This window comes from Mustela nigripes, chromosome 3 (genome assembly GCF_022355385.1).
Source record: "Mustela nigripes isolate SB6536 chromosome 3, MUSNIG.SB6536, whole genome shotgun sequence".
NCBI lineage: Eukaryota > Metazoa > Chordata > Mammalia > Carnivora > Mustelidae > Mustela > Mustela nigripes.
The window spans coordinates 132,570,705-132,592,518 of record NC_081559.1 but is presented as its reverse complement, the minus strand read 5'-3'; the positions used below and the strand labels follow the sequence as shown (position 1 = coordinate 132,592,518).

Below are 21,814 nucleotides of genomic sequence, written 5' to 3'. Positions count from 1 at the left end.
TTTAAAAGCCATCTGTATTTATTTTTCTGTTACTGCATATTTTGTGTATTTTGTCCATATTTTTACTGATCATTGGTCTTTTTCTCATTGACTTGTAAGAATGCTTTTAGTGTTTAAAAATCTTCGCCAGTTTGTTATTTGAAGTGGGTTTTTTTTCCCCCTTTCTTACCATGTAGACATTTCTAAATTTAATGTGGCCAAATTTACCAATTTCTTCTGTGGCTTCTCAGTTGTGGATCTTGCTTTAAAAAATTTAGTTAATTAGTCATAAAAGAGTGGGGATTCAAATGGAGGTACTGACTCTGAAGTCAACATTATTTCCATTTTCAGTACTGCTTAGGAGTACCTAACTCTTTAATGCCTGATGACATATTTATTTGAGGATAACTAAACTCAGTAAGACTTTCAATTTAAAAAGAAAACTATAATAATTCTTAAAGGGACGCCTGGGTGGCTCAGTGGTTAAGTGTCTGCCTTCTGCTCAGATCATGATCCCAGGGTTCTGGGATTGAGACCTGCATCGGGCTCCCTGGTTGGCAGGAAGCCTGCTTCTCCCCCTCCCATTTCCCCTACTTGTGTTCCCTCTCTCACTGTGTGTCTCTCTGTCAAATAAATTAAAAAAAAAAATCTTAAAAAAAAAAAAATAATTCCTAAAGGTCCTAAGTTCCTAATGCAAATTCTAGAAATTAGGGACAGAAATTATCCTTAATGGAGTCACTCACTTCTGGATAAGCTATATGAAATAAGGCAATCTACAAGTATTGCTATGTTAATAGGTGTAAATGTCTCACCTATTAAATACTACTAGCCACAAGCTATGCACTGAAACAAATCTTTAACAAAATGAGTAGACTAAATAATATTTTCCTAAAACGATTTCCTTATTCTGTACTAATTTACTAAAAAAGTATGTCATGAATTCCACAGCACCAAAACACTTAAAGTAAAAGAAAAAAAAAATTCACCATGATCCCACAACCCCAAATCAATCCTGGTTTCTATTATATTCTCTTCTAGTCCTTAACTGTTATTTTTACTGCTATAATAATACATCACAAAAATTGCCATGTTTTTTATGTGATAATATAAGGATTGCCATGTTTTTATTTAACATTATAAGGATTTTCTAAGTACCTGCTCATTTTTACATTTACTGTTATTACCATTCACTTAACAAGAAAGGGCAATTGAGTATAAGAAAGCATGGATAGAACAGTGACTGTGCAATGAGGCATAGATTTGAATCCTTGCTCTGCTACTTTTTAATCCAGCTATGTGGCATCTCTGACTTCCCATTTCTTCATTTATAAAACATACATAATAAGAAGGATAGTAATGGTAGTAACTTGGTAGCATGAGGAATAAATTACATATTATAATGCATAAAAGTATGCCTATAGATATAGCTTTCAATAGTTCATAATATCATTAGCCTATTGATGATTATTAAACATTTCCCAACTGTTATGTATTTGTTTCCCCAAATTTCCAATATTGTTAATGCTGTAAAAAGATCTTTGATGAAGCTTTCCTCTTTAAAAAAGAAAAAAAAAAAAAAAGACTTTAGGTAAAAGATTTTAGATAAAGTGTTTCCATCAGTTGATTTAATAAGTCAAGCTAATATGAACACTTTATTTTCCAAAAAGGTATCTAACAATTTACATTACCATTAATAATGTTTGCTTGTGTCTGATCTCATATCAATCTAGAAAAATATGTGTATTAATGTTACTTAAAATATTTGCTGGTTTATAGGCACGAGACACCTCAGTTATTCTAATTTGCATCTTTTTTTAATCTAACAAGCTCATCCCTTTCTTATACATGCTCCAAAGAAACACTTCATAATTACTATCCTAAAAGATACTCTTACCAATGTAATATAACTACAGTTTTACTGGTCATCCTGAAGTTATCAGTGTACCAGATGACTCTGAGAGACACATTTTTCAGATATTTAGATACTGATTCAATTTCATTCACATTAGATTTTGAGATCTATTGCTAAGATTACGATTAGCTATAGTTTTATATTTCACTATATTAGAAAATAATATTTGAATATATTCTTACCACATTAGGATTAAATGGTGGTGGAATCCTCTTTTGCACAAGATCAGTCCAGCTGAGTGATTCAAAAAAAGGATGATTCTGAATTTCAAGCTAAAATGTTAAAGAAATACATATAGTTTTTACTAATGTTGAAAACTGTAATTAAGTACTCACTGAATAATTAGATGAAGCCAAACCACTACCACTTTGTCCCTCAATAATTTTTTTAGGTAAATACTTATGGTATTCACATGGTAAGACAGTGTAGTGGGGAGACTATCACCAGAGCAGACATGAAAGACAGTTACTTAGAATGACCAACCTAAGTTATATCCCTTCATAGGCATGATTTCTTTGCAGGTAAAATGGAGTTAATATTTCTGTCCTAAATATTTCACATGCTATTTTAAGGACTGGTAGAAAATATGGACATAAAAGAGGTATGAAAAGAATAAGGCACAAGGCGCCTTGGGGGCACAGTCGGTTAAGCATCCGGCTCTTGGTTTCGGCTCAAGTTGTAATCTCAGGGTCATGGAATCAAGTCCCATGTTGGGCTCTGCACTTAGCATGGAATCTACTTAAGGCTCTCACTTTCTCTCTCTCTCGCTGTGTCCCTCCTCTCTGTGCTCTCTCTCAAATAAATATATCAATCTTCAAAAAAAAAAAAAAAAGGGGGACTACATAAGCACAAAGAACTGTAATTACTATCTGAATGGGAGAGGTAAAAGAGAAGTTAGGTAAAAGATAAAAGAGTTTTGGGGGCACCTGGGTGGCTCAATGGGTTAAAGCCTCTGCCTTCAGCTCCGGTCATGATCCCAGGGTCCTAGGATCAAGCACTGCATGGGGTTCTATGCTCAGTGGGGAGCCTGCTTCCTCCTCTCTCTCTCTGCCTGCCTCTCTGCCTACTTGTGATCTCTGTCTGTCAAATAAATAAATAAAATCTTCAAAAAAAAAAAAAAAGATAAAAGTTTTTTACACACTGGGGCAGAGGTAAAGATCAAACTGATAAGTTTCTGTACCAAAAAAAAAAAATTCCAATCCGAGTTAATATTACCAAAAGCTCACAGAGTATTGATTCCAGTTATTTTCCCTGCCAGGTGACACAGGAGTGTATAAAGTAGGATCCAACCTAGTTTGGTGGGCTTAAAAAGACTTTTTGGGGCGCCTGGGTGGCTCAGTGGGTTAGGCCGCTGCCTTCGGCTCAGGTCATGATCTCAGGGTCCTGGGATCGAGTCCCGCATCGGGCTCTCTGCTCAGTGGGGAGCCTGCTTCCCTCTCTCACTCTCTCTCTGCCTGCCTCTCTGCCTACTTGTGATCTCTGTCTGTCAAATGAATAAATAAAATCTTAAAAAAAATAAAAAATAAAAAGACTTTTTAGAGATGAAGTAATGTTTGATTGGAGGTCTGAAAGTTGAGTAAAAATTAGTCATATAAAAAATGAGGGAGAGAACATTCCAGGCAGAATAAGAAGGTCCTGTGGGGGCAAGAGGGTTATTTTGGTCAAGAAGATGAGCCAAATATTGTTGTAGTACAGGGAAGAATTGGGACTGTCACACAAGGGGAAGCCTACAAGGCAAACAGGCCATACCATATTGGGTCTACATTAATAATTTTTTATTTTATTCTAGGATTGTGAGAAGTCATGAGGGAGTTTTAGGAACGTCCCAGATATGGAGAATTTTTGGTTTGTTTTTTTAAGACCACTCTGACTGTCATAGGGAAATGGACTGAAAAGCCATGAGCAGATTAAGGAAAAATAACTAGTGAGTGTTGTGGCCAAACACAAGCTGAAAATGGTAGGGGTGCCTGGCTGGCTCAGGGGGTGGAGCCGTCACTCTTGATTTCAGGCTTGTGGGTTTGGGCCCCACGTTGGATACAGAAATTACCTGAAAAGAGAATCTTTTTTTTTTTTTTTTTTTTAAAGATTTTTATTTATTTATTTGACAGAGAGAAATCACAAGTAGATGGAGAGGCAGGCAGAGAGAGAGAGAGAGAGGGAAGCAGGCTCCCTGCTGAGCAGAGAGCCCGATGCGGGACTCGATCCCAGGACCCTGAGATCATGACCTGAGCTGAAGGCAGCAGCTTAACCCACTGAGCCACCCAGGCGCCCCTGAAAAGAGAATCTTAAAAAAAAAAAAAAAAAGTTGAAAATGGTAGAAAAAGAATAGTCACAGTAGGAGTAAAAAAGTGTGAGGATGAGGGAAAGATTTAGGAAGTAAATACAATAGGATCTGGCTGCCCACTGAATATGGAAGTAAGGAAGAAAGAGGAGTCAAGAATGACTCAGATTTCAGACCTGACGCACACAAAAAGAAAATGGCAGAAGTTCAATTTGGAACATGCGATGTTTGAGGTTCTCTGCAGAAATCCGAAGGGTGGTGTTGAACAGGCAGATATCCTATTAGTCCCAAGTTCAGAAGAGAGGTCTGGATTGGAGTGATGAACACGTGAAATGAAGACATACAGATAACCAAAGCCACTGGGCTAACTAAGACTGTCCAGAACAGAGCACAGAAGAAGGAAGAGGGTTTAGGACAACCACAAGAAACCACAACACTTAACCATCAGGTTGAAATATAAAGGATCTTACACGGAACATATGGAAGAAGGCCCAGAAATACAGAAAGGAAAGCATGAGATGACTGCAGGATCTTGTGGAAGCCTATGTCACAAGAGTACCGGAAGTTCATTTTTTTAAAGATTTTACTTGTCAGAGAGAGGTGGGAGGGGACTAGCAGGGGAGCCGCAGGCAGACGGAGAAGCCAACTCCCCCACTGAGCAAGGAGCCCAATGTGGCACTTGATCCCAGGACCCTGGGATCATGACCTGAGCTAAAGGCAGACGCTTAGCTAACTGAGGCACCCACGTGCCCCTGATTCAGCAATTTTAGTAGCTATTTTTGGTAAATGGAGAAATGAGAAGAGACTGGGAAATTAAAAATGAGTACAGAAACTTTTAGCAAGTTTGGCTGTGAAGGGAAAAAGTATTACCTGGCAGGAGAGCATGGTTGAAGGGTTTTGATTTAAGAAGCAAGAGACTTGGGGCGCCTGGGTGGCTCAGTGGGTTAAAGCCTCTGCCTTTGGCTCAGGTCATGATCCCAGGGTCCTGGGATGGAGCCCTGCGTAGGGCTCTCTGCTCAGCAGGGAGCCTGCTTCCCTTCCCTCTCTCTGCCCGCCTCTCTGCCTTGTGATCTCTGTCTGTCAAATAAATAAATAAAATCTTAAAAATAAAAGAAGAAGAAACAAGAGACTTGATAATGTTTAATTATCGACTGGAAGGACCCCTCACAGAAGGAAGTAGTTATCTGTGTGGAAAAAAGGCATGCACAGGGTTCCCTGTGAGGAGTCAGGATCCAGTGCGGAGGTGGAAACTGGCCTTTTCTACTACATTAGAAAGAAGGAAACGTCAGCGAGCAGGGGCATGTGGGTCTGCAAATCTGACAGTGAGTTTGTTTGAGTTTGTTCTGCTCTGCTGATTTCTGTTTTCCCTATAATTCAGAAGGCAAGATCATCTGCTAAAAGTGAATAAGGAGAAAAGGAGTCTGGAAATTTGCAGAACATCTGAAATAGTTAAGACAGAGAGGAGGAGAAGCAGCTAGAGAAACACAAGAGCATCACCAGGCAGTGGTGAAGCACAGGGGAGACTAGTCACTGGAACTTCGCAGTGCTTCCAGTATGCCCAGTGCTGCAACCTTCTTCAGCACTATACAGCAGCCCAGAAGATAAGAACTGGATTCAGCCAGGGTTGGGATTTCTGCCAGGGATATGCTTAAAAGGACCAGGGGTGAGAAGGTGTAAAGCATTAACAAGACTGAATGAAACAATGGACTATGGAATGAATCCAAGCTAGATGGAAAACTGTTGACAGAGCAACCTACTGAACTGGGGAGTGTGGAGGGACATAGCAGTACATACAAATTTGTTATTCAAGTGCAAGTTCACAACTGATAAACAGCCCCTAAGAGTGTGAGAAATTTATTTTTTAAGATTTTATTTATTTGGGGGCGCCAGGGTGGCTCAGTGGGTTAAGCCTCTGCCTTGGCTCAGGTCATGATCCTAGGGTCCTGGAATTAAGCCCTGCATTGGGCTCTCTGCTCAGCAGGGAGCCTGCTTCCTCCTCTCTCTCTGCCTGCCTGTCTGCCTACTTGTAATCTCTGTCTGCCAAATAAATAAATAAATAAATCTTAAGATTTTATTTATTTGTCAGAAAGAGAGAGAGAGTACAAGCAGGTGGAGAGGCAGGCAGAAGGAGAAGCAAATGCTTGCTGAGCAAAAAGCCCAATGTGAGACTCGACCCTAGGAACCTGGGATCATGACCTAAGCCAAAAGCAGCTGCTTAACCGACTGAGCAACACAGGTGTCCTGAATTTGTGATAAATTTAAATGAATTTAAAAGTTCATATTCCGGGGCGCATGGGTGGCTCAGTGGGTTAGGGCCTCTGCCTTCGGCTCGGGTCATGATCTCAGGGTCCTGGGATTGAGCCCCGCATCGGGCTGTCTGCTCAGCTGGGAGCCCGCTTTCCCCTCTGTCTCTGCCTGCTTCTCTGCTTCCTCGTGATCTCTGTCTGTCAAGTAAATAAATAAAATCTTTAAGAAAAAAAAAAGTTCATATTCCCAAAAGGTCATGAATTTACTGATACAAGACCGTAACACCAGTAGCTACACAAGTCATTTAATTACCCTAATTTTTAAAAAGATTTTTTATATTTAAGTAATTGCTCCACCCATTGTGGTGCTCAAACCTATAACCCTGAGATCAAGACTCCATTTATTGACTGCATACTCCATTCACTGACTGAGCCAGCCAGGTGCCCCTAATTGCCCTGATTTGTTAAAGAAAAACAAACAAACAAAGAAACCTATAGTTTCTATAATTACCTCAAGGAGGTGTCACCAAATTCTCAGAATAAAAATTATTAGGCAAAAGGCATTACCTCATGCAGACAGGAGGCACTCAATAAATTCTTAAGTAAAATGATTTAAAAGTTTAGGTAACCAAAAAAATGCATGCCACACATTTTTTTAAAAAGGGGGAAAAATTCTTATAAATGAAAAATAAGTAACAGGGTGTGAAAACAGGATGGGAGGGATGAAGAGGAGAGGCTCGAACTGTTCTGAAGATCAAATGGAAAGCCTATCTCAAACCCATAAACACTGGTGGAGAACTGCTGGGACAAGCATGCTTCCTTCCCATGGTGCTATTTAAGGGCTGTATACGTCCCAGTAAATGACACATAAAATAAGAATTTATCTTCAAATCTTAAAATAAGCTTTAAATAAAGCAGGTACTGGGAAGAATGTACATACAAAGTCTTCTTTGGCACCAAGTCGATTTTGCCTGTCTTTTTCTAGGAGTTCTTCCAGAATGGACCAGGCTGTGAGGCTCACTCCTGGCCTCAAACTCAGGGGCTTGTGAAGAATATTGTCATACATTTCAGCAACATCTCGGCAATAAAAAGGAGGCTGGTGGGGAGAAAAAAAAGAAAATAGAATTAGGGTTAATTAAGCTATGTGGAAATGGGGTTGAAAGAGTTGGATTTGGCCTTGCTCTACAAGGATCAGTGTGGGTCTGGACAGATCTAGAATGCACAGGCCTTGTGGGCACGTGTACATCTGTAGGGTGGTCTCCAAGCTGAAGAGGGTGTAGAACCCAGCACATGTGGAGCCCAATATGCGCTTGCTGAATGTTCAAGACCACCCTGCAGATAGGTGTAAACTGTGTAAAACTTGTAATAGTATCCATTTTAGAGAAAAGCGCCAATCTCATTAGCAGCATAAGGAAAGAATGACTCTACTCAGAGATTCAACATAGATCAAATATTAAATAGTTTCTTGAGACTTGGAAATAAATGAATTAAAACAGAGATTTCCAGTAGAGATGAAGACCTGAAGAAGTGCTCCTTCCTACGTGCTTGTGGTGATGACAGCATTATGGGTGAACACTGCAGAATTACAATTCTATTGTTACAGCCTGAAGACCTGTACAGCTTCAAAATGAGGAGTAGCCCATTAACCATCAAGTTAACTTTTACACCAAAAATAATTTTTAATGTTAAGGCAGCTATATAGCTTGTTATTTTCTTTTTTACAGGAAAGAAAAATGTTTTTACTTTTTAAAATTGAAACTTTATTTTTAAAAAGTTAATATAAGTATCATTATTGAAGTATATGTTTCAAATGTTCCCTTTTGAATCAACTGCATTTTACATACAATGACAGTATTTTCCACTTTCATAGTTCTCTGAAGAAATTTAAAGGATTCAAAAAATATCAGGACAGCAAATACCTAGCATTTAAAGAAAGGAAAGTATATCAGGTGTTCCAAGTCAACAGCATTACCAGAAAATGAGATCTTTTAATAAGCAATGGCAAAGAAGAGACAGTGTTGGTTGTCATAGGAATCTATCATTCAAAGTTAGCACTGTAAGACAAATGCACTAACATGCACCTCATGTTTTAGATTTCACTGAGAGCTCCCCAGTTTTCGGGGGGGTGGAATTCCCACATAAAACAAAAAGTGAAACAAAAAAAACCGAGCCCCAGGTCAGGTCTCTGCTGATGGTAATATTTAGCTTAGTGTGGGCAGCAGCATGGGTGATAAGCACAAGGTCTCCAGCATGGGGCTGCTGGACACTCATGAAATCACAAAAGAACTTTAGAAACTGCTCTAAATACCTCAAAAAGTGTAAAGAAAAATATATATTGTTCCTACAAAAATATATAAACTAACCAAAGTCCTAAATTGCTCACTTTTGGTTGTAATGATCTATTTTATTTATTTTTATTTTAGTAATCTCTACACCCAACATGTGGCTTAAAGTCAAGAGACCAAGATCAAGAGTCGCATGTCCCTCCAACTGATCCAGCCAGGTGTCCCTGGTTGGAATATTAATTAATATAGTGAATAACTTTACACATGTTAATCAGAAGCACTGGTTAGCCTTATGTGTCAATTAATAAAAACTGGGGTAAATGATTTCATAGTGAACATTCTTTTTTTTCAATAAAATCTAGACATGTTTGCAGTAAAAGGAATAGAGGGTTTCCAACAGCAGAAAAAGTAGAGCACCAGTATTAATCCTATAAAAATAAAACACAAGGCAACCAAAAGATATGATCTTCTAATAAATACAAAAATCTTTTCCTTCTATCTTTTTGAAACTGGGTAGAATGATGGGGTAAACTGTATGAAAGTAAATAATAATAATGTTATAGCTAATGTCTATTTCTAAAAAATGCAAGTAGGATGGGAATACCGGATTAGTCTAAGTAGTGATTCATATGACAGAGAAATAATTAATAATAATTAAAAGATTAGTAACAGGGGCGCCTGGGTGGCTCAGTGGGTTAAGCCCCTGCCTTCGGCTCAGGTCATGATCTCAAGGTCCTGGGATCGAGTCCTGCATCAGGCTGTCTGCTCAGCAGGGAGCCTGCTTCCTCCTCTCTCTCTCTGCCTGCCTCTCTGCCTACTTGTGATCTCTGTCTGTCAAATAAATAAATAAAATCTTTAAAAAAAAAAAATTTAAAAAAAAGATTAGTAACAAAGGAAAAGTTTTTCCTTTTGTGTATATTCCTAATGTGATTTTGGATGCATTTAACCAGGTTACTAATACTCCATCAATGTTATCTAAGAGTCCCTGGGATTAATAAAAAAGAGAGACAACTTAAAACAATGAAAATATATTGAAATAATAATGAAAGAGCAGAAATACATACCAATCCATACAGCATTTCATAGAGAACAGCACCGAGGCACCACCAATCTACAGTATTGTCATAGGGCTGTTTTCGGATTACTTCAGGAGCAAGGTACTACGGAAAACATTAAATATTAGAGCAACTCAATAAATAACTCATGATAAAATTTAGGAATAATTAAGAAATTTAACAAATCTAAGATGCTACTATGATACTAAAAACATTATCTAGATTTTTAATTCATTGGGTATTCAATCACTTCCTCCCAACAGATGGGATGCAATTAGGGTGAACAGAAGAGGAAAACAAATGCAGAAATCTGTAACACAGTGTTAAACTAGGTATTGGGCTGGGGGGCAGGGAGAGTCTTTCACAAGATTAATTTATTTTAGAAATTCCTCTGGTCATCATTTATAACTGTTTCTCTTAAAGAATTAAAGAAATTCTTTCTTTTCTTTCTTTAAGAAATTCTTTTAAAGAAAGAATTTTTAATAAGGAAATTATAATCCATTTTTCTCTTCCATCAAAGAAAAAAGAACTGTTATTAGAGAATTATAAGAGTAATTACTATTAATTACTAAAGTAATTACTATAATTACTACATAATTCTCTAACATATTATTTAGAAAAGTTGTATAAATTATTAGATGGCTATGCAATTTTTATTTGTAAAACATTTAAACATCATAATTTCACACATATAACATGGTGAATTTGAATTTGAGATTTCTAAAATATATGTTTTTTCTTCCTATATGAAATAAGGAAATAATTCTTCTTAGGCTTTTTCAAAAAAAAATGTGATCCAGGCCACCTGGGTGGCTCAGTTGTTAAGCATCTGCCTTCTGCTTGGGTCATAATCCCAGGTCCTGAGATCAAGCCCGTGTCAGGCTCCTGCTTCTCCCTCTCCCACTTTCCCTGCTTGTGTGTTCTCTCTCTCTCTCTCTAATAAATAAATAAATAATCCTTTAAAAAAAATGTGATCCAAAAAATGGGAAAATATACTGAAAGGGTTTAGCAATTTCTGACTACATTTGGATTTAGATAACCAAAAAACTTGTGTTTCCTCTCTAAAAACTATAGGACTTAAAAGATTTTTATAACTGTACAATCAATATACATCTGAGATAGTCCAAGATGACAGAGGAGTAGGAGACCTTAATTTCATCTGGCCCCAGGAATTCAGCTAGGTATCAAATCATTCTGAACACTGGCCAACTCAACTGGAGATCTAAGAAAAAGAACAGCTGCGATTTTATAAATAGAAAAGTGACCACTTTCTGCAAAGTAGGAAGGGCTGAGAATTGAATTCAAAGCAATATATGGGAAGATAAACCACGGGTTAATTCTGCACAGGCAAAGACACCTGAGAACCACTGCAATAGGCTCCCCAGAAGATTACCAAGAACATCTGGCTAAGACCACGTTTATCAATCACACAGAACTGCAAAATTCCAGGGCTATGGGAAAATGATATATAGAATTTATGTTTTCCACCCCATGATTCTTTAGGCTCTCAATTTTAATTTTTTCCTCTTTCCACCAATTCTTTTTTTTAATCAACTTCTTAAAAATCTTTTTTAACTTTCATTTTTACACTTATATTCTATTTTCTTGTATTTCATTTTGTATTTTATATTTAATTTTATTTTTGTGTGTATATACATATTTTTTCTTTCTTTACAATTTTGTGATTCAGTTTCTTCTAATAGACCAAAATATACCCAGAGTCTAGTATATTGCTCTATTTCCTTCACTTGTTTAATTATATTCTTTTTTCTTCTTTCTGTTTGTTACAGTCTTTTTAAATTTTTGTCTTCACAGTTACATTCTAGCTTTTCAATGCATTTAATTTTTGTGTGTGTGTAATATAACTTTTTCTCTCTTCCCAATTTTGGGATGTAGATTCTTCTAACAAACAAACCAAAATACTCTCAGGATATAGTGTACTGCTCTGTTTATATTCTATTTTTTTTTGTCTTTTAATTTTCATTTTTACGTACCATTCTATCTTCTCAATATATTTAAATTTATTTTTGTACATATATGTTTTTCTTTCTTCACAATTTTGGTATCAGTTTTCTAATAAACAGACTAAAATACACACAGGATCCAGTGGATTGGTCTGTTCTGTTCACCTGCTTGACTATTTTCTCTCTTCTTTTAAATTTTAATTTTTTTCACCCCAGTTTCAGCATTCTTCTGATTTGTTTGGGGTTGCTGTTGCCACTTTAGTATTTTGTTTTCTTGTTCATCTATTCTTCTCTGAACAGAATGCCAAGACAGAAAAACTCACCTCTACAAAGAGAACAAGAGGTGGTACTGATGGCCAGAAACCTAATCAGTATAGATATAAGTAAGATTTTGGAATTAGAGTTCAGAATAATGATTATAAAGATATTAGCTGTACTGGAAAAAAGCATGGAAAATACTAGAGAATCCCTTTCTGGAGAAATAAAAGAACTAAAATTTAATAAAGTCAAGATAAAAAAGGCTATTAATGAAATGTAATAAAAAATGGAGGTTCTAACTGCTAGGATAAATGAGGCAGAAGAGAGAATTAGTGATATAGAAGACAAAATGTTGGTAAATAAAGCAGCTCTGAAAAAGAGAGATAAACAACTGGGTATCAAGGGAGAATTAGAGTCATAAGTGATACCATAAACCAAAACAGTATTAGAATTGGGATCCCAGGAGAGGAAGGGGAGACAGGCAGAAGGTATACTGGAGCAAATTATAGTGGAGAATGCCCTAATCTAGGAAAGGAAACAGGCATCCAAGTCCAGGAGACACAGACAAAGCCCCATCAAAATAAATAAAAACAGGTAAACACCTTGACATATAACAGTGAAACTTGCAAATCTCAGACAGACCTTCAAGGGTAAAAACATTAGATTGGAGGCAGACCTATCCAGAGAAACCTGGCAGGCCAGAAAGAACTGGCATGATCTATTCAGGGTACTAAATGAGAAAAATACGCAGCCAGGAATACTTTATCCAGCAAGGATGTCATTCAAAATAGGAGGAGAGATAAAAAGCTTCCAAGACAAACAGGAACAAAAAGAATTTGTGATTGCCAAACCAGCCCTCCAAGAAATATTAAAAGGGATACTTTTAGTGAAGAGAAAGCCCAAAGGTAACAGAGATCAGAAAGGTACAGAGACAATATACACAGAAATAGTCAATTTATAGTTAGTACAATGGCACTCAATTCTTATATTTCAATAGTTACTCTGTATTTAAATGGCCTAAATGCCCCAATCAAAAGACATAGGGTATCAGATTGGATAAAAAAGCAAGATCCATTGATATGCTGTCTGTAAGAGACTCTTTTTAGACTCCAAGACACCTCCAGATTTAAAGTGAGGAGATGGAAAACCATTTATCATGCTAATGGACATCAAAAGAAAGCTGGGTGGCAATCCTAATATCAGACAAATTAGACTTTAAACCAAAGACTGTAATATAGATGAGAAGGACACAGTATCAAAATTAAAGGGTCTGTCCAACAAGATCAAACAATTGTGAACAATTATGCCCCTTACATGGGAGCAGCCATTTATATAAACCAATTAGTAACAAAATTAAAGAAACACACTGATAATAGTAGGGGACTTTAACATTCCACTCACTGCAATGGACAGATCATCTAATCAGAAGATCAACAAGGAACAAGGGCTCTGAATGACACACTGGACCAGATGGACTTCACAGATATATTCAGAGCATACTACCCTAAAGCAACAGAATAAACATTCTTCTCAAGTGCTCATGGAACAGTCTCCACAGCAGACCACATACTGGGTCACAAATCAAGTCCCAACAGTACCAAAAGACTGGGATCATTCCCTGCATATTTTCAGACCACAATGCTTTGAAACTGGAACTCAGTCTCAAGAGGAAAGTTGGAAAGAACTGAAATACAAGTAGGCTAAAGAGCATCCTATGAAAGAAGAAATGAGTCAACCAGGAAATTAAAGAATTTAAAGAATTCATAGGAACAAATGAAAATGAAAATACAACTGTTCAAAATCTTTGGGGCATAGCAAAAGTGGTCCTAAAAGGGAAGGAGATAGCAATATAAGCCTTTCTCAAGAAAACAGGAAAGATCTCAAATACACAACCTAACCTTACACCTAAAGGAGCTAGAGAAAGAACACCAAATAAAGCCTAAATCCAGCAGGAGAAGAAAATTAATAAAGATTAGAGCAGAAATCAATGAAATAGAAACCAAAGAACAGTAGAATGGATCAAGGAAACTAGGAGCTGGTTCTTTGAAAGAATTAATAAACTGATAAATCCCTGGCCAGACTTATCAAAAAGAAAAGAGAAAGGACCCAAGTAAAATCATGAATGAAAGGGAGAAATTATAACCACCACCAATATAAGAACATATTAGAGCAACTATATGCCAACAATGAGGCAATCTGAAAGAAATGGATGCATCCCTAGAGATGTAGAATCTACCAAAACTGAACTAGGAAGAAATAGAAAATCTGAACAGATCGATAACCAGAAAAGAAATTGAAGCAGTAATCAATAATCTTCCAACAAACAAGAGTCCAAAGCTGGATGGCTTCCCAGGGAAATTCTACCAAACATTTAAAGAAGACCTAATACCTATTCTTCTGAAGCCGTTTCAAAAAATAGAAATGGAAGGAAAATGTCCAAATTCTTTTTATGAGTCCAATATTACCTTGATCCCAAAAACAGATGAAGACCCTCCCAAAAAGGAGAATTACAGACCAGTATCCCTGATGAACACAGATGCCAAAATTCTCACCAAAATCCTAGCCAATAGGATCCAGAAGTACATTAAAAGGATTATTCACCATGACCAAGTGGGATTTATTCCTGGGCTGCAAGGGTTGTTCAACCTCTGCAAATCAATGTGATATATTACACATTAATTAAAAAAGGACAAGAACCAGATGATCCTCTCAACAGATGCAGAAAAAGCATTTAATGAAGTACAGCATTGTTTCCACCATACACAAAATAAAATTAAATATATCACAAAAGCCACATATCAAAAGCCCACAGTGAATATCATTCTCAGTGGAGAAAAACTGAGAGCTTTTCCCCTAAGGTCAGGAACATGGCAGAGATGTCCACTCTCACCATTGTTGTTCAACACAGTACTAGAAGTCCTAGCCTCAGCAATCAGACAAAAAGAGATAAAGGGCACCTGAATTGGCAAAGAAGTCAAATTCTCACTCTTCACAAATGACATGATACTCTATGTGGAAATCCCAAAAAATTCTACCCCCAAATTGCTAGAACTCATATGGAAATTCATCAAAGTGGCAGGATAAAAAAATCAATGCACAGAAATCAGTTACATGTTTATATACTAACAGTGAGACAGAAGAAAGAGAAATTAAGGAGTAGATCCAATTTACAATGGTACCCCAAACTGTAAGATACCTAGGAATAAACCTAACCAAAGAGGCAAAGGATCTGTTCTCAGAAAATTACAGAATACTCATGAAAGAAATTAAGGCAGACACAAAGAAATGGAAAAATGTTCTATGCTCATGAAGAACAAATATCATTAAAATGTCTATGATACCTAGAGCAATATATACATTTAATGTAATCCCTGTCAAAATATCATCAACTTTTTTCATAGAGCTGGAACAAAGAATCCTAAAATTGGTATGGAATCAGAAAAGACCCTGAATAGCCAAAGGAATGTTGCAAAAGGTGGCCAAAGCTGGTGTAATAAAACTTCAAGCTCTAATACAAAGTTGTAACCATCTAGATGATATGGTACTGGCATAAAAACAGACACATAGATCAATGGAACAGAATAGAGAGCCCACAAATGGAACCTCGACTCTATGGTCAAACAAACTTTGACAAGGCAGGAAAGAATGTCCAATGGAAAAAAGACAGTCTCTTCAAGAAATGGTGCTGGGAAAACTGGGACAGCTTTCTTCTGTATGTATATTCAGAAGAATGAAAGTGAACCACTTCCTGACACCATATACAAAAGTAGACTCAAAATGGAAGGAAGACCCAAATGTGAGATAGGAATCCATCAAAATCCTAGGGGAGAACACAGGCAGCAACTTCTTGGTAGACATGTCTCCAAAGGCAAGGGAAACAAAGGCAAAAATGAACTATTGGGACTTCATCAAGATGAAAAGCTTTTGCACAGCAAAGGACAAAACCAAAAGACAATTGACAGAATGGGAGAAGATGTTTTAAATGAGATATAAGATAAAGGGCTAGTATCCAAAATTTATAAGGAACTTATCAAACTCAATGCTCAAAGAACAAATAATCTAATCAAGAAATGGGCAGAAGACATTAGCAGACATTTCTTCAAAGAAGACACACAAATGGTCAACAGACACATGAAAGAAATGTTCCACATCACTTGGCATCAGGGAAATATAAATCAAAATCGCAATGAGATACCACCTCACACTAGTCAGCATGGCTATAATGAACCACTCAGGAAATGACAGATTTTGGTGAGGATTCAGAGAAAGGAAAACCTTCATACACTGCTGATGGGAATGCAAGCTGGTGCAGCCACTCTGGAAAACAGCATGGAGGTCCTCAAGAAGTTGAAAATAGAGCCACTCTAAGACCTAGCAATTGCACTACTAGGAATTTACCCTAAGGATACAAATGTAGGGATCTGTAAGGGCACCTGTACCCCAATGTTTATAGTAACAATGTCCATAATAGCCAAACTATGGAAAGAGCCCGGATGTCCATTGACAGATGAATGGATAAAGAAGATGTGTGTGTGTGTGTCTGTATACACACAATGGAATACTACTAAGCCATCAAAAAATGAAATTTTGACATTTGCAGTGATGTGGATAGAACTAGAGGGTATTATGTGAAATAAGTCACTCAGAGAAAGACAATTATCATATGACCTCACTCATATGTGGAATTTAACAAAACAGGATCAGAGGTGAAGAGAGGAAAAAATAAAACAAGAAGAAATCAGAGAGGGAGATAAACTGCAGGAGACTCTTAATATTAGGAAATAAACAGGGTTTATTTCCTGGAGAGGAGGGGGCCAAGGGAAATAGGGTACTGGATGATGGACATTAAGGAGGGCACACGGTGTAATGAGCACTGGGTATTATATAAGGCTGATGAATCACTGACCTCTACCTCTGAAACTAATAATACGTTATACGTAGTTAATTGAATTTAAATAAAAAAATTTTTAAAAATCAACTTAAAGGAGTTATAGCTTACAAAAAAATGCATCCATATTTTAAAAACTCAGTATACATTGACAAAAAAATGTTTTTTCATACACAAACCAAACTAGAATGGTTACAAATATATCTAAGAGCTATGGTAGATTAGAGAAAGGAAGGGAAAAAAATTTCAAAGCATTTTTACTTTTAATTTTTCTTAAGTTTTCTGATCTTGATTAAAAGTCTCATGTGAACCTTTTATCACACATTTCATCATGACATTTGCAATTACTCTAAAAAAAAAGATGAAATATTACCTGGCTTCTAAGATTACTATAAATACATTAGAATTAAGATAGTTTAAAATAAACTAAGTGTATGTGTGTGTGTGTGTGTGTAGAATACCAAGACTTTTAACATAACTTGTAATGATTATTATTATTTGTCTCAAATGGAAGGATACATTTTTCTGATAGCTAACATGATTAGACAATGAGATGTTCTGATTAATTCTGACTTGTAGTTTTCTTTTTTTGTTTTCTTCAAGATTTTATTTATTTATTTGACAGAGAGAGTGAGTAAGAGAGCAAAAGCAGGGCAGCTGCAGAGGGAGAGGGGGAAGCAGGCTCCCTGCTGAACAGGCTGCCCGATGCAGGGCTCTATCCCAGGACCCCGGGATCAGATCTGAGCTGAAGGCAGATGCTTAACCGACAGAGCCACCTAAGCACCCTGACTTAACGATTTCTTTCCTCTACATCCACTGCTTTACTTTCCTCTGTTAAATACATGGCTATTTTATTATAAAATATTTTCATCACACAGAAAAGAGAAAACAGAACCAATATAGCGGCCACTAATTATAGGCAACGTCAGTATCTTGCCATATTTGCTTTTAACTTACTTAAAAAAAAAACAGCTTTACTTAGATACATACCATGCAATTTACTCATTTTAAAGTGTATATTTCAATGGTATTAATATATTTAGTGTGGTGTAAACATTACAATTTTAATATTCTTTATGCTGATTGATTTTTTTAAAAAAAGGATCAGAAATCTAATCAAATGCTTTAAAGAGTCTAAGGTAAACTTTTAACATTAAAAACAAATAACCATATGGGGGGATGGGGTAATTGGGTGATGGGCATTAAGGGCACTCGATATAATGAGCATTGGGTGTTCTATGCAACTGATGAATCCTTAAATTCTACCCTTGAAACTAATAATACACTATGTTAACTAACTTGCCTTTAAATAAAATCTTAAAAAAAAGATAAAAATAAATAAGCGTAATTTATATCTTTGTTGGGTTATCTGCAGTAGCTTATAATCTCAATTAAAAATACAATCAGGGAACTTTCCAAAATGCTCGGTGAGAGGAGGAGCAGTGGCGGCTGCCCGAGCTGCGCCAAGCAACGCATTCCTTCCTGCTCCTCCACACCAGCCTCGGGCCTCTCATAGGCTGTAGAAAATGGTGAATGAAACCACTTACTATGATGTTTAGGGGGTCAAACCCAATACCATCCAAGAAGGACTGAAAAAGGCCTACAGGAAACTGGCCTTGAAGTACCACCCTGGTAAGAATCCAAATGAAGGAGAGAAGTTTAAACAGATTTCTCAAGTTTACTAAGTTCTCTCTGATACAAAGAAAAGGGAGTTATATGACAAAGGAGGGGAACAGGCAATTAAAGAAGGTGGAGTTGGTGTTAGTTTTGGCTCCCCCATGGACATCTTTGATATGCTTTTTGGAGGAGGAGGAACAATGTAGAGAGAAAGGAGAGGTAAAAATGTTGTGTATCAACTCTCAGTAACCTTAGAAGATTTATATAATGGTGCAACAAGAAAACCAGCTCTGCAAAAGAATGTGATTTGCGATAAATGTGAAGGCTGAAGTGGTAAGAAAGGAGCAGTCGAATGTTGTCCCAATTGCCGAGGTAATGGAATGCAAATAAGAATTCATCAGATAGGACCTGGAATGGGTTAGCAAATTCAATCTGTGTGCATGGAGTGCCAGGGCCATGGGGAACGGATCAGTCCTAAAGATGGATGTAAAAGTTGCAATGGAAGGAAGATAGTTTGAGAGAAGATTCTAGAAGTTCATATTGACAAAGGCATGAAGATGGCCAGAAGATAACATTCCATGGTGAAGGAGATCAAGAACCAGGACAGGAACCAGGAGATACTATCATTGTTTTAGAACTGAAGGACCATGCTGTTTTTACTCAGCAAGAAGACATTTTCATGTGTATGGATATACAGCTGGTTGAGGCACTGTGCGGTTTTCAAAAGCCAGTATCTACTCTTCACAACCGAACCACTGTCATCACTTCTCACCCAGGTCAAATTGCCAAGCACAGAGATATCAAGTGTGTATTAAATGAAGGCATGCCAATTTATCGTAGACCATACGAGAAGGGTCGCCTCATCATCGAATTTAAGGTAAACTTTCCTGAGAATGGCTTTCTCTCTCCTGATAAACTCTCTTTCCTGGAAAAACTCCTACCTAAGAGGAAGGAAGTAGAAGAGACTGATGAAATGGACCAGGTAGAACTGGTGGACTTTGATCCAAATCAGGAAAGATGGCACCATTACAATGGGGAAGAATATGAGGATGATGAATATCATCCCAGGGGTGTGTTCAGTGTCAGATCTCTTAATGGGGCCAGTGAACAACACTGCTGGCATTTTACATACAGTAGTGAATGAGTGAAGGACTATAATCATAGCTCACTACTTGCTATTGGTTGTTTTTTTTTTAAAGATTTTATTTATTTATTTGACAGACAGAGATCACAAGCAGGCAGAGAAGCAGGCAGAGGGAGAGGAGGAAGCAGACTCCCTGCTGAGCAGAGAGCCCGATGTGGGGCTCGATCCCAGGACCCTGGGATCATGACCTGAGCCGAAGGCAGAGGCTTTAACCCACTGAGCCACCCAGGCGCCCCTTGCTATTGTTTTTGTTTTAATATTCAACTATAGTAGTGTTTTAAAAGTTAAATGAAGGATAAACTCAAATATAAAAGCAAAAAAAAATACAATCAATAAACTTTAAACATTCTGAAGGGATGATTATCAGATATATACAAGTGGCTAAAAGCTTTCTGAAACAAGAGTTTTATTCTACTTTTCTGATCTCAAATATTGTATATGCAATTTGTGATTCATTTTTATATTTTACACATGATTACATAAACAACAAATGAAACCTATTTCTTACCTCTGGTGTCCCACAAAATGTTGTCGTCGTGTCAGATATAGCAATTCCTTCTTTACAAAGCCCAAAATCTGTTAAGACAACATGTCCCTGACAAAAAGAGGGGCAGTAAGATAAAACAATGCATGGGCATAAACTGACAATTTTTAAAACCATTTTACTTTGAAATAATCGCAGACCCACAGGAAACTGCAAAAATAGTACATAGAGTTTTGTGTACTCCTCACTCAGCTTCTCCCAATGCTGGTATCTTATATAACTGTAGTAAAATATGAAAATTGGGAAACTGACATTGGTAGACTACTGTTAACCAGACTGATCATTTTATTCAGTTTTCACTATTGTTTTTACACATATGCATTTGTGTGTGTGTATATGTAAGTGTGGTTCTATGCAGCAGAGATGTACAGATCTATGTTACTATTGCCACTGTCAGATAGAAAACTATCCATAACCTCAAAGGAACTAAGGTACACACTCATGCTACCCCTTCATCTTTGTACTCCCCTATTCCCACTGTCCCTGTCACCTTGCAACCATTCATCTGTTTTCCATCTCTATAGTTCTGTAATTTGGAGACTGTTACATAAATGGAATGAAGTGCCCTTTGAGACTGCCTTTTTTCCACCAACTATAACAATAATAAAATTGAGAATTGGCAGATTTTTTAAAAAGATAATACTTACTACTGAATCCAAAAGAATATTTTCTGGTTTCAAGTCTCTATTAAAAGGAAAGCAAAGCAAAACTGAGTATTAACTGAAATAAAGTAATAAAAAAAGATGTTTTTGTAAGAAATACATTAAAACGTACCTGTACACTATTTTGATGGAGTGCAAGTAACCCAATGCACTGGCAATTTCAGCAGCATAAAACCTAGCTCTGTGTTCGGGAAAGGACCGTTCTCTTTGTAAGTGGAAAAATAGCTGTAAAATGGAAAAAGAAATGGGTATTAGGATCATTCACACATAAAGTGAAACAAATATATCCTATAAATACAAAAAATAGGATTGGGGTTCTTCTGAACATGAGATAAAAAGCACAGAACTCTCACTCTGTATGTGTCCCCCTGTTCTCTCTTCAACCACACGTCTTTCCTTACCCTTGCTAACTTGAACTTGCTCATCTCTCATTTATTCCTCAGTCCTCAATGCGGCAATGTCCTTACCACTCTGGAAAAGATTATCAATCAAGACTGATGATGTTGACATTGCCATGGAGTGAAATAAGATCTCTCACTAGCCCCTTTTCTGACTGTGGTTTCATTTGGAAAAAAAAAAAAAAAGAAAAAAATCAAACACTATTCAGAGAGACTGGAAACAAGTGGCGGCAGACCAAATATAACCCACAGATACAACGTGTTTGAGCCAAATACTGTTTTTAGAAAAAAATCTAAATTAACTGTTAACATTTAAAAATGGAGAAACTTTTAGTAAAAATTCAGGTTTGGTTTCTTCTGGGGGTGGGAGGGAGGAAGCGAAGCAACATTAAGCCTAAATTCCAGTGTGGTAGCAAATGGCTGGCACTAAGCAGCAGCCTCTCCTGTTCATTTCCTGTACTTCTGAAATCATATTTATTTCTTACCAAATCTGTCCTTTTCTCATTAGGTCACCTGCCTGGGCGAAGTTTGCCCTAGGTCTTTACTCAAAGTTCCCTGGCTTCTAAAACAATGATCTCGCT

The 21,814-nt window shown here is 37.0% G+C and overlaps 1 protein-coding gene and 1 pseudogene across 3 annotated transcripts in view; one reads left to right on the top strand and one right to left on the bottom strand.

The window, feature by feature from the left end:
- The window catches only part of SGK3 (serum/glucocorticoid regulated kinase family member 3), a 146,251-nt gene that overhangs the window by 3,366 nt on the left and 121,071 nt on the right, over positions 1-21,814 (bottom strand). For all 3 annotated transcript variants that reach the window (XM_059394668.1, XM_059394667.1, XM_059394669.1), the window contains exons 11-16: positions 20,948-21,060; positions 20,821-20,857; positions 20,138-20,224; positions 9,768-9,863; positions 7,359-7,514; positions 2,074-2,163 (exon numbers count right to left, since the gene is read on the bottom strand). In XM_059394668.1, coding sequence (XP_059250651.1) covers positions 2,074-2,163; positions 7,359-7,514; positions 9,768-9,863; positions 20,138-20,224; positions 20,821-20,857; positions 20,948-21,060 — 579 coding nt within the window. The remainder of the gene's footprint in view (positions 1-2,073; positions 2,164-7,358; positions 7,515-9,767; positions 9,864-20,137; positions 20,225-20,820; positions 20,858-20,947; positions 21,061-21,814) is intronic.
- Positions 18,395-19,629, top strand: LOC132013353 (dnaJ homolog subfamily A member 1-like; annotated as a pseudogene).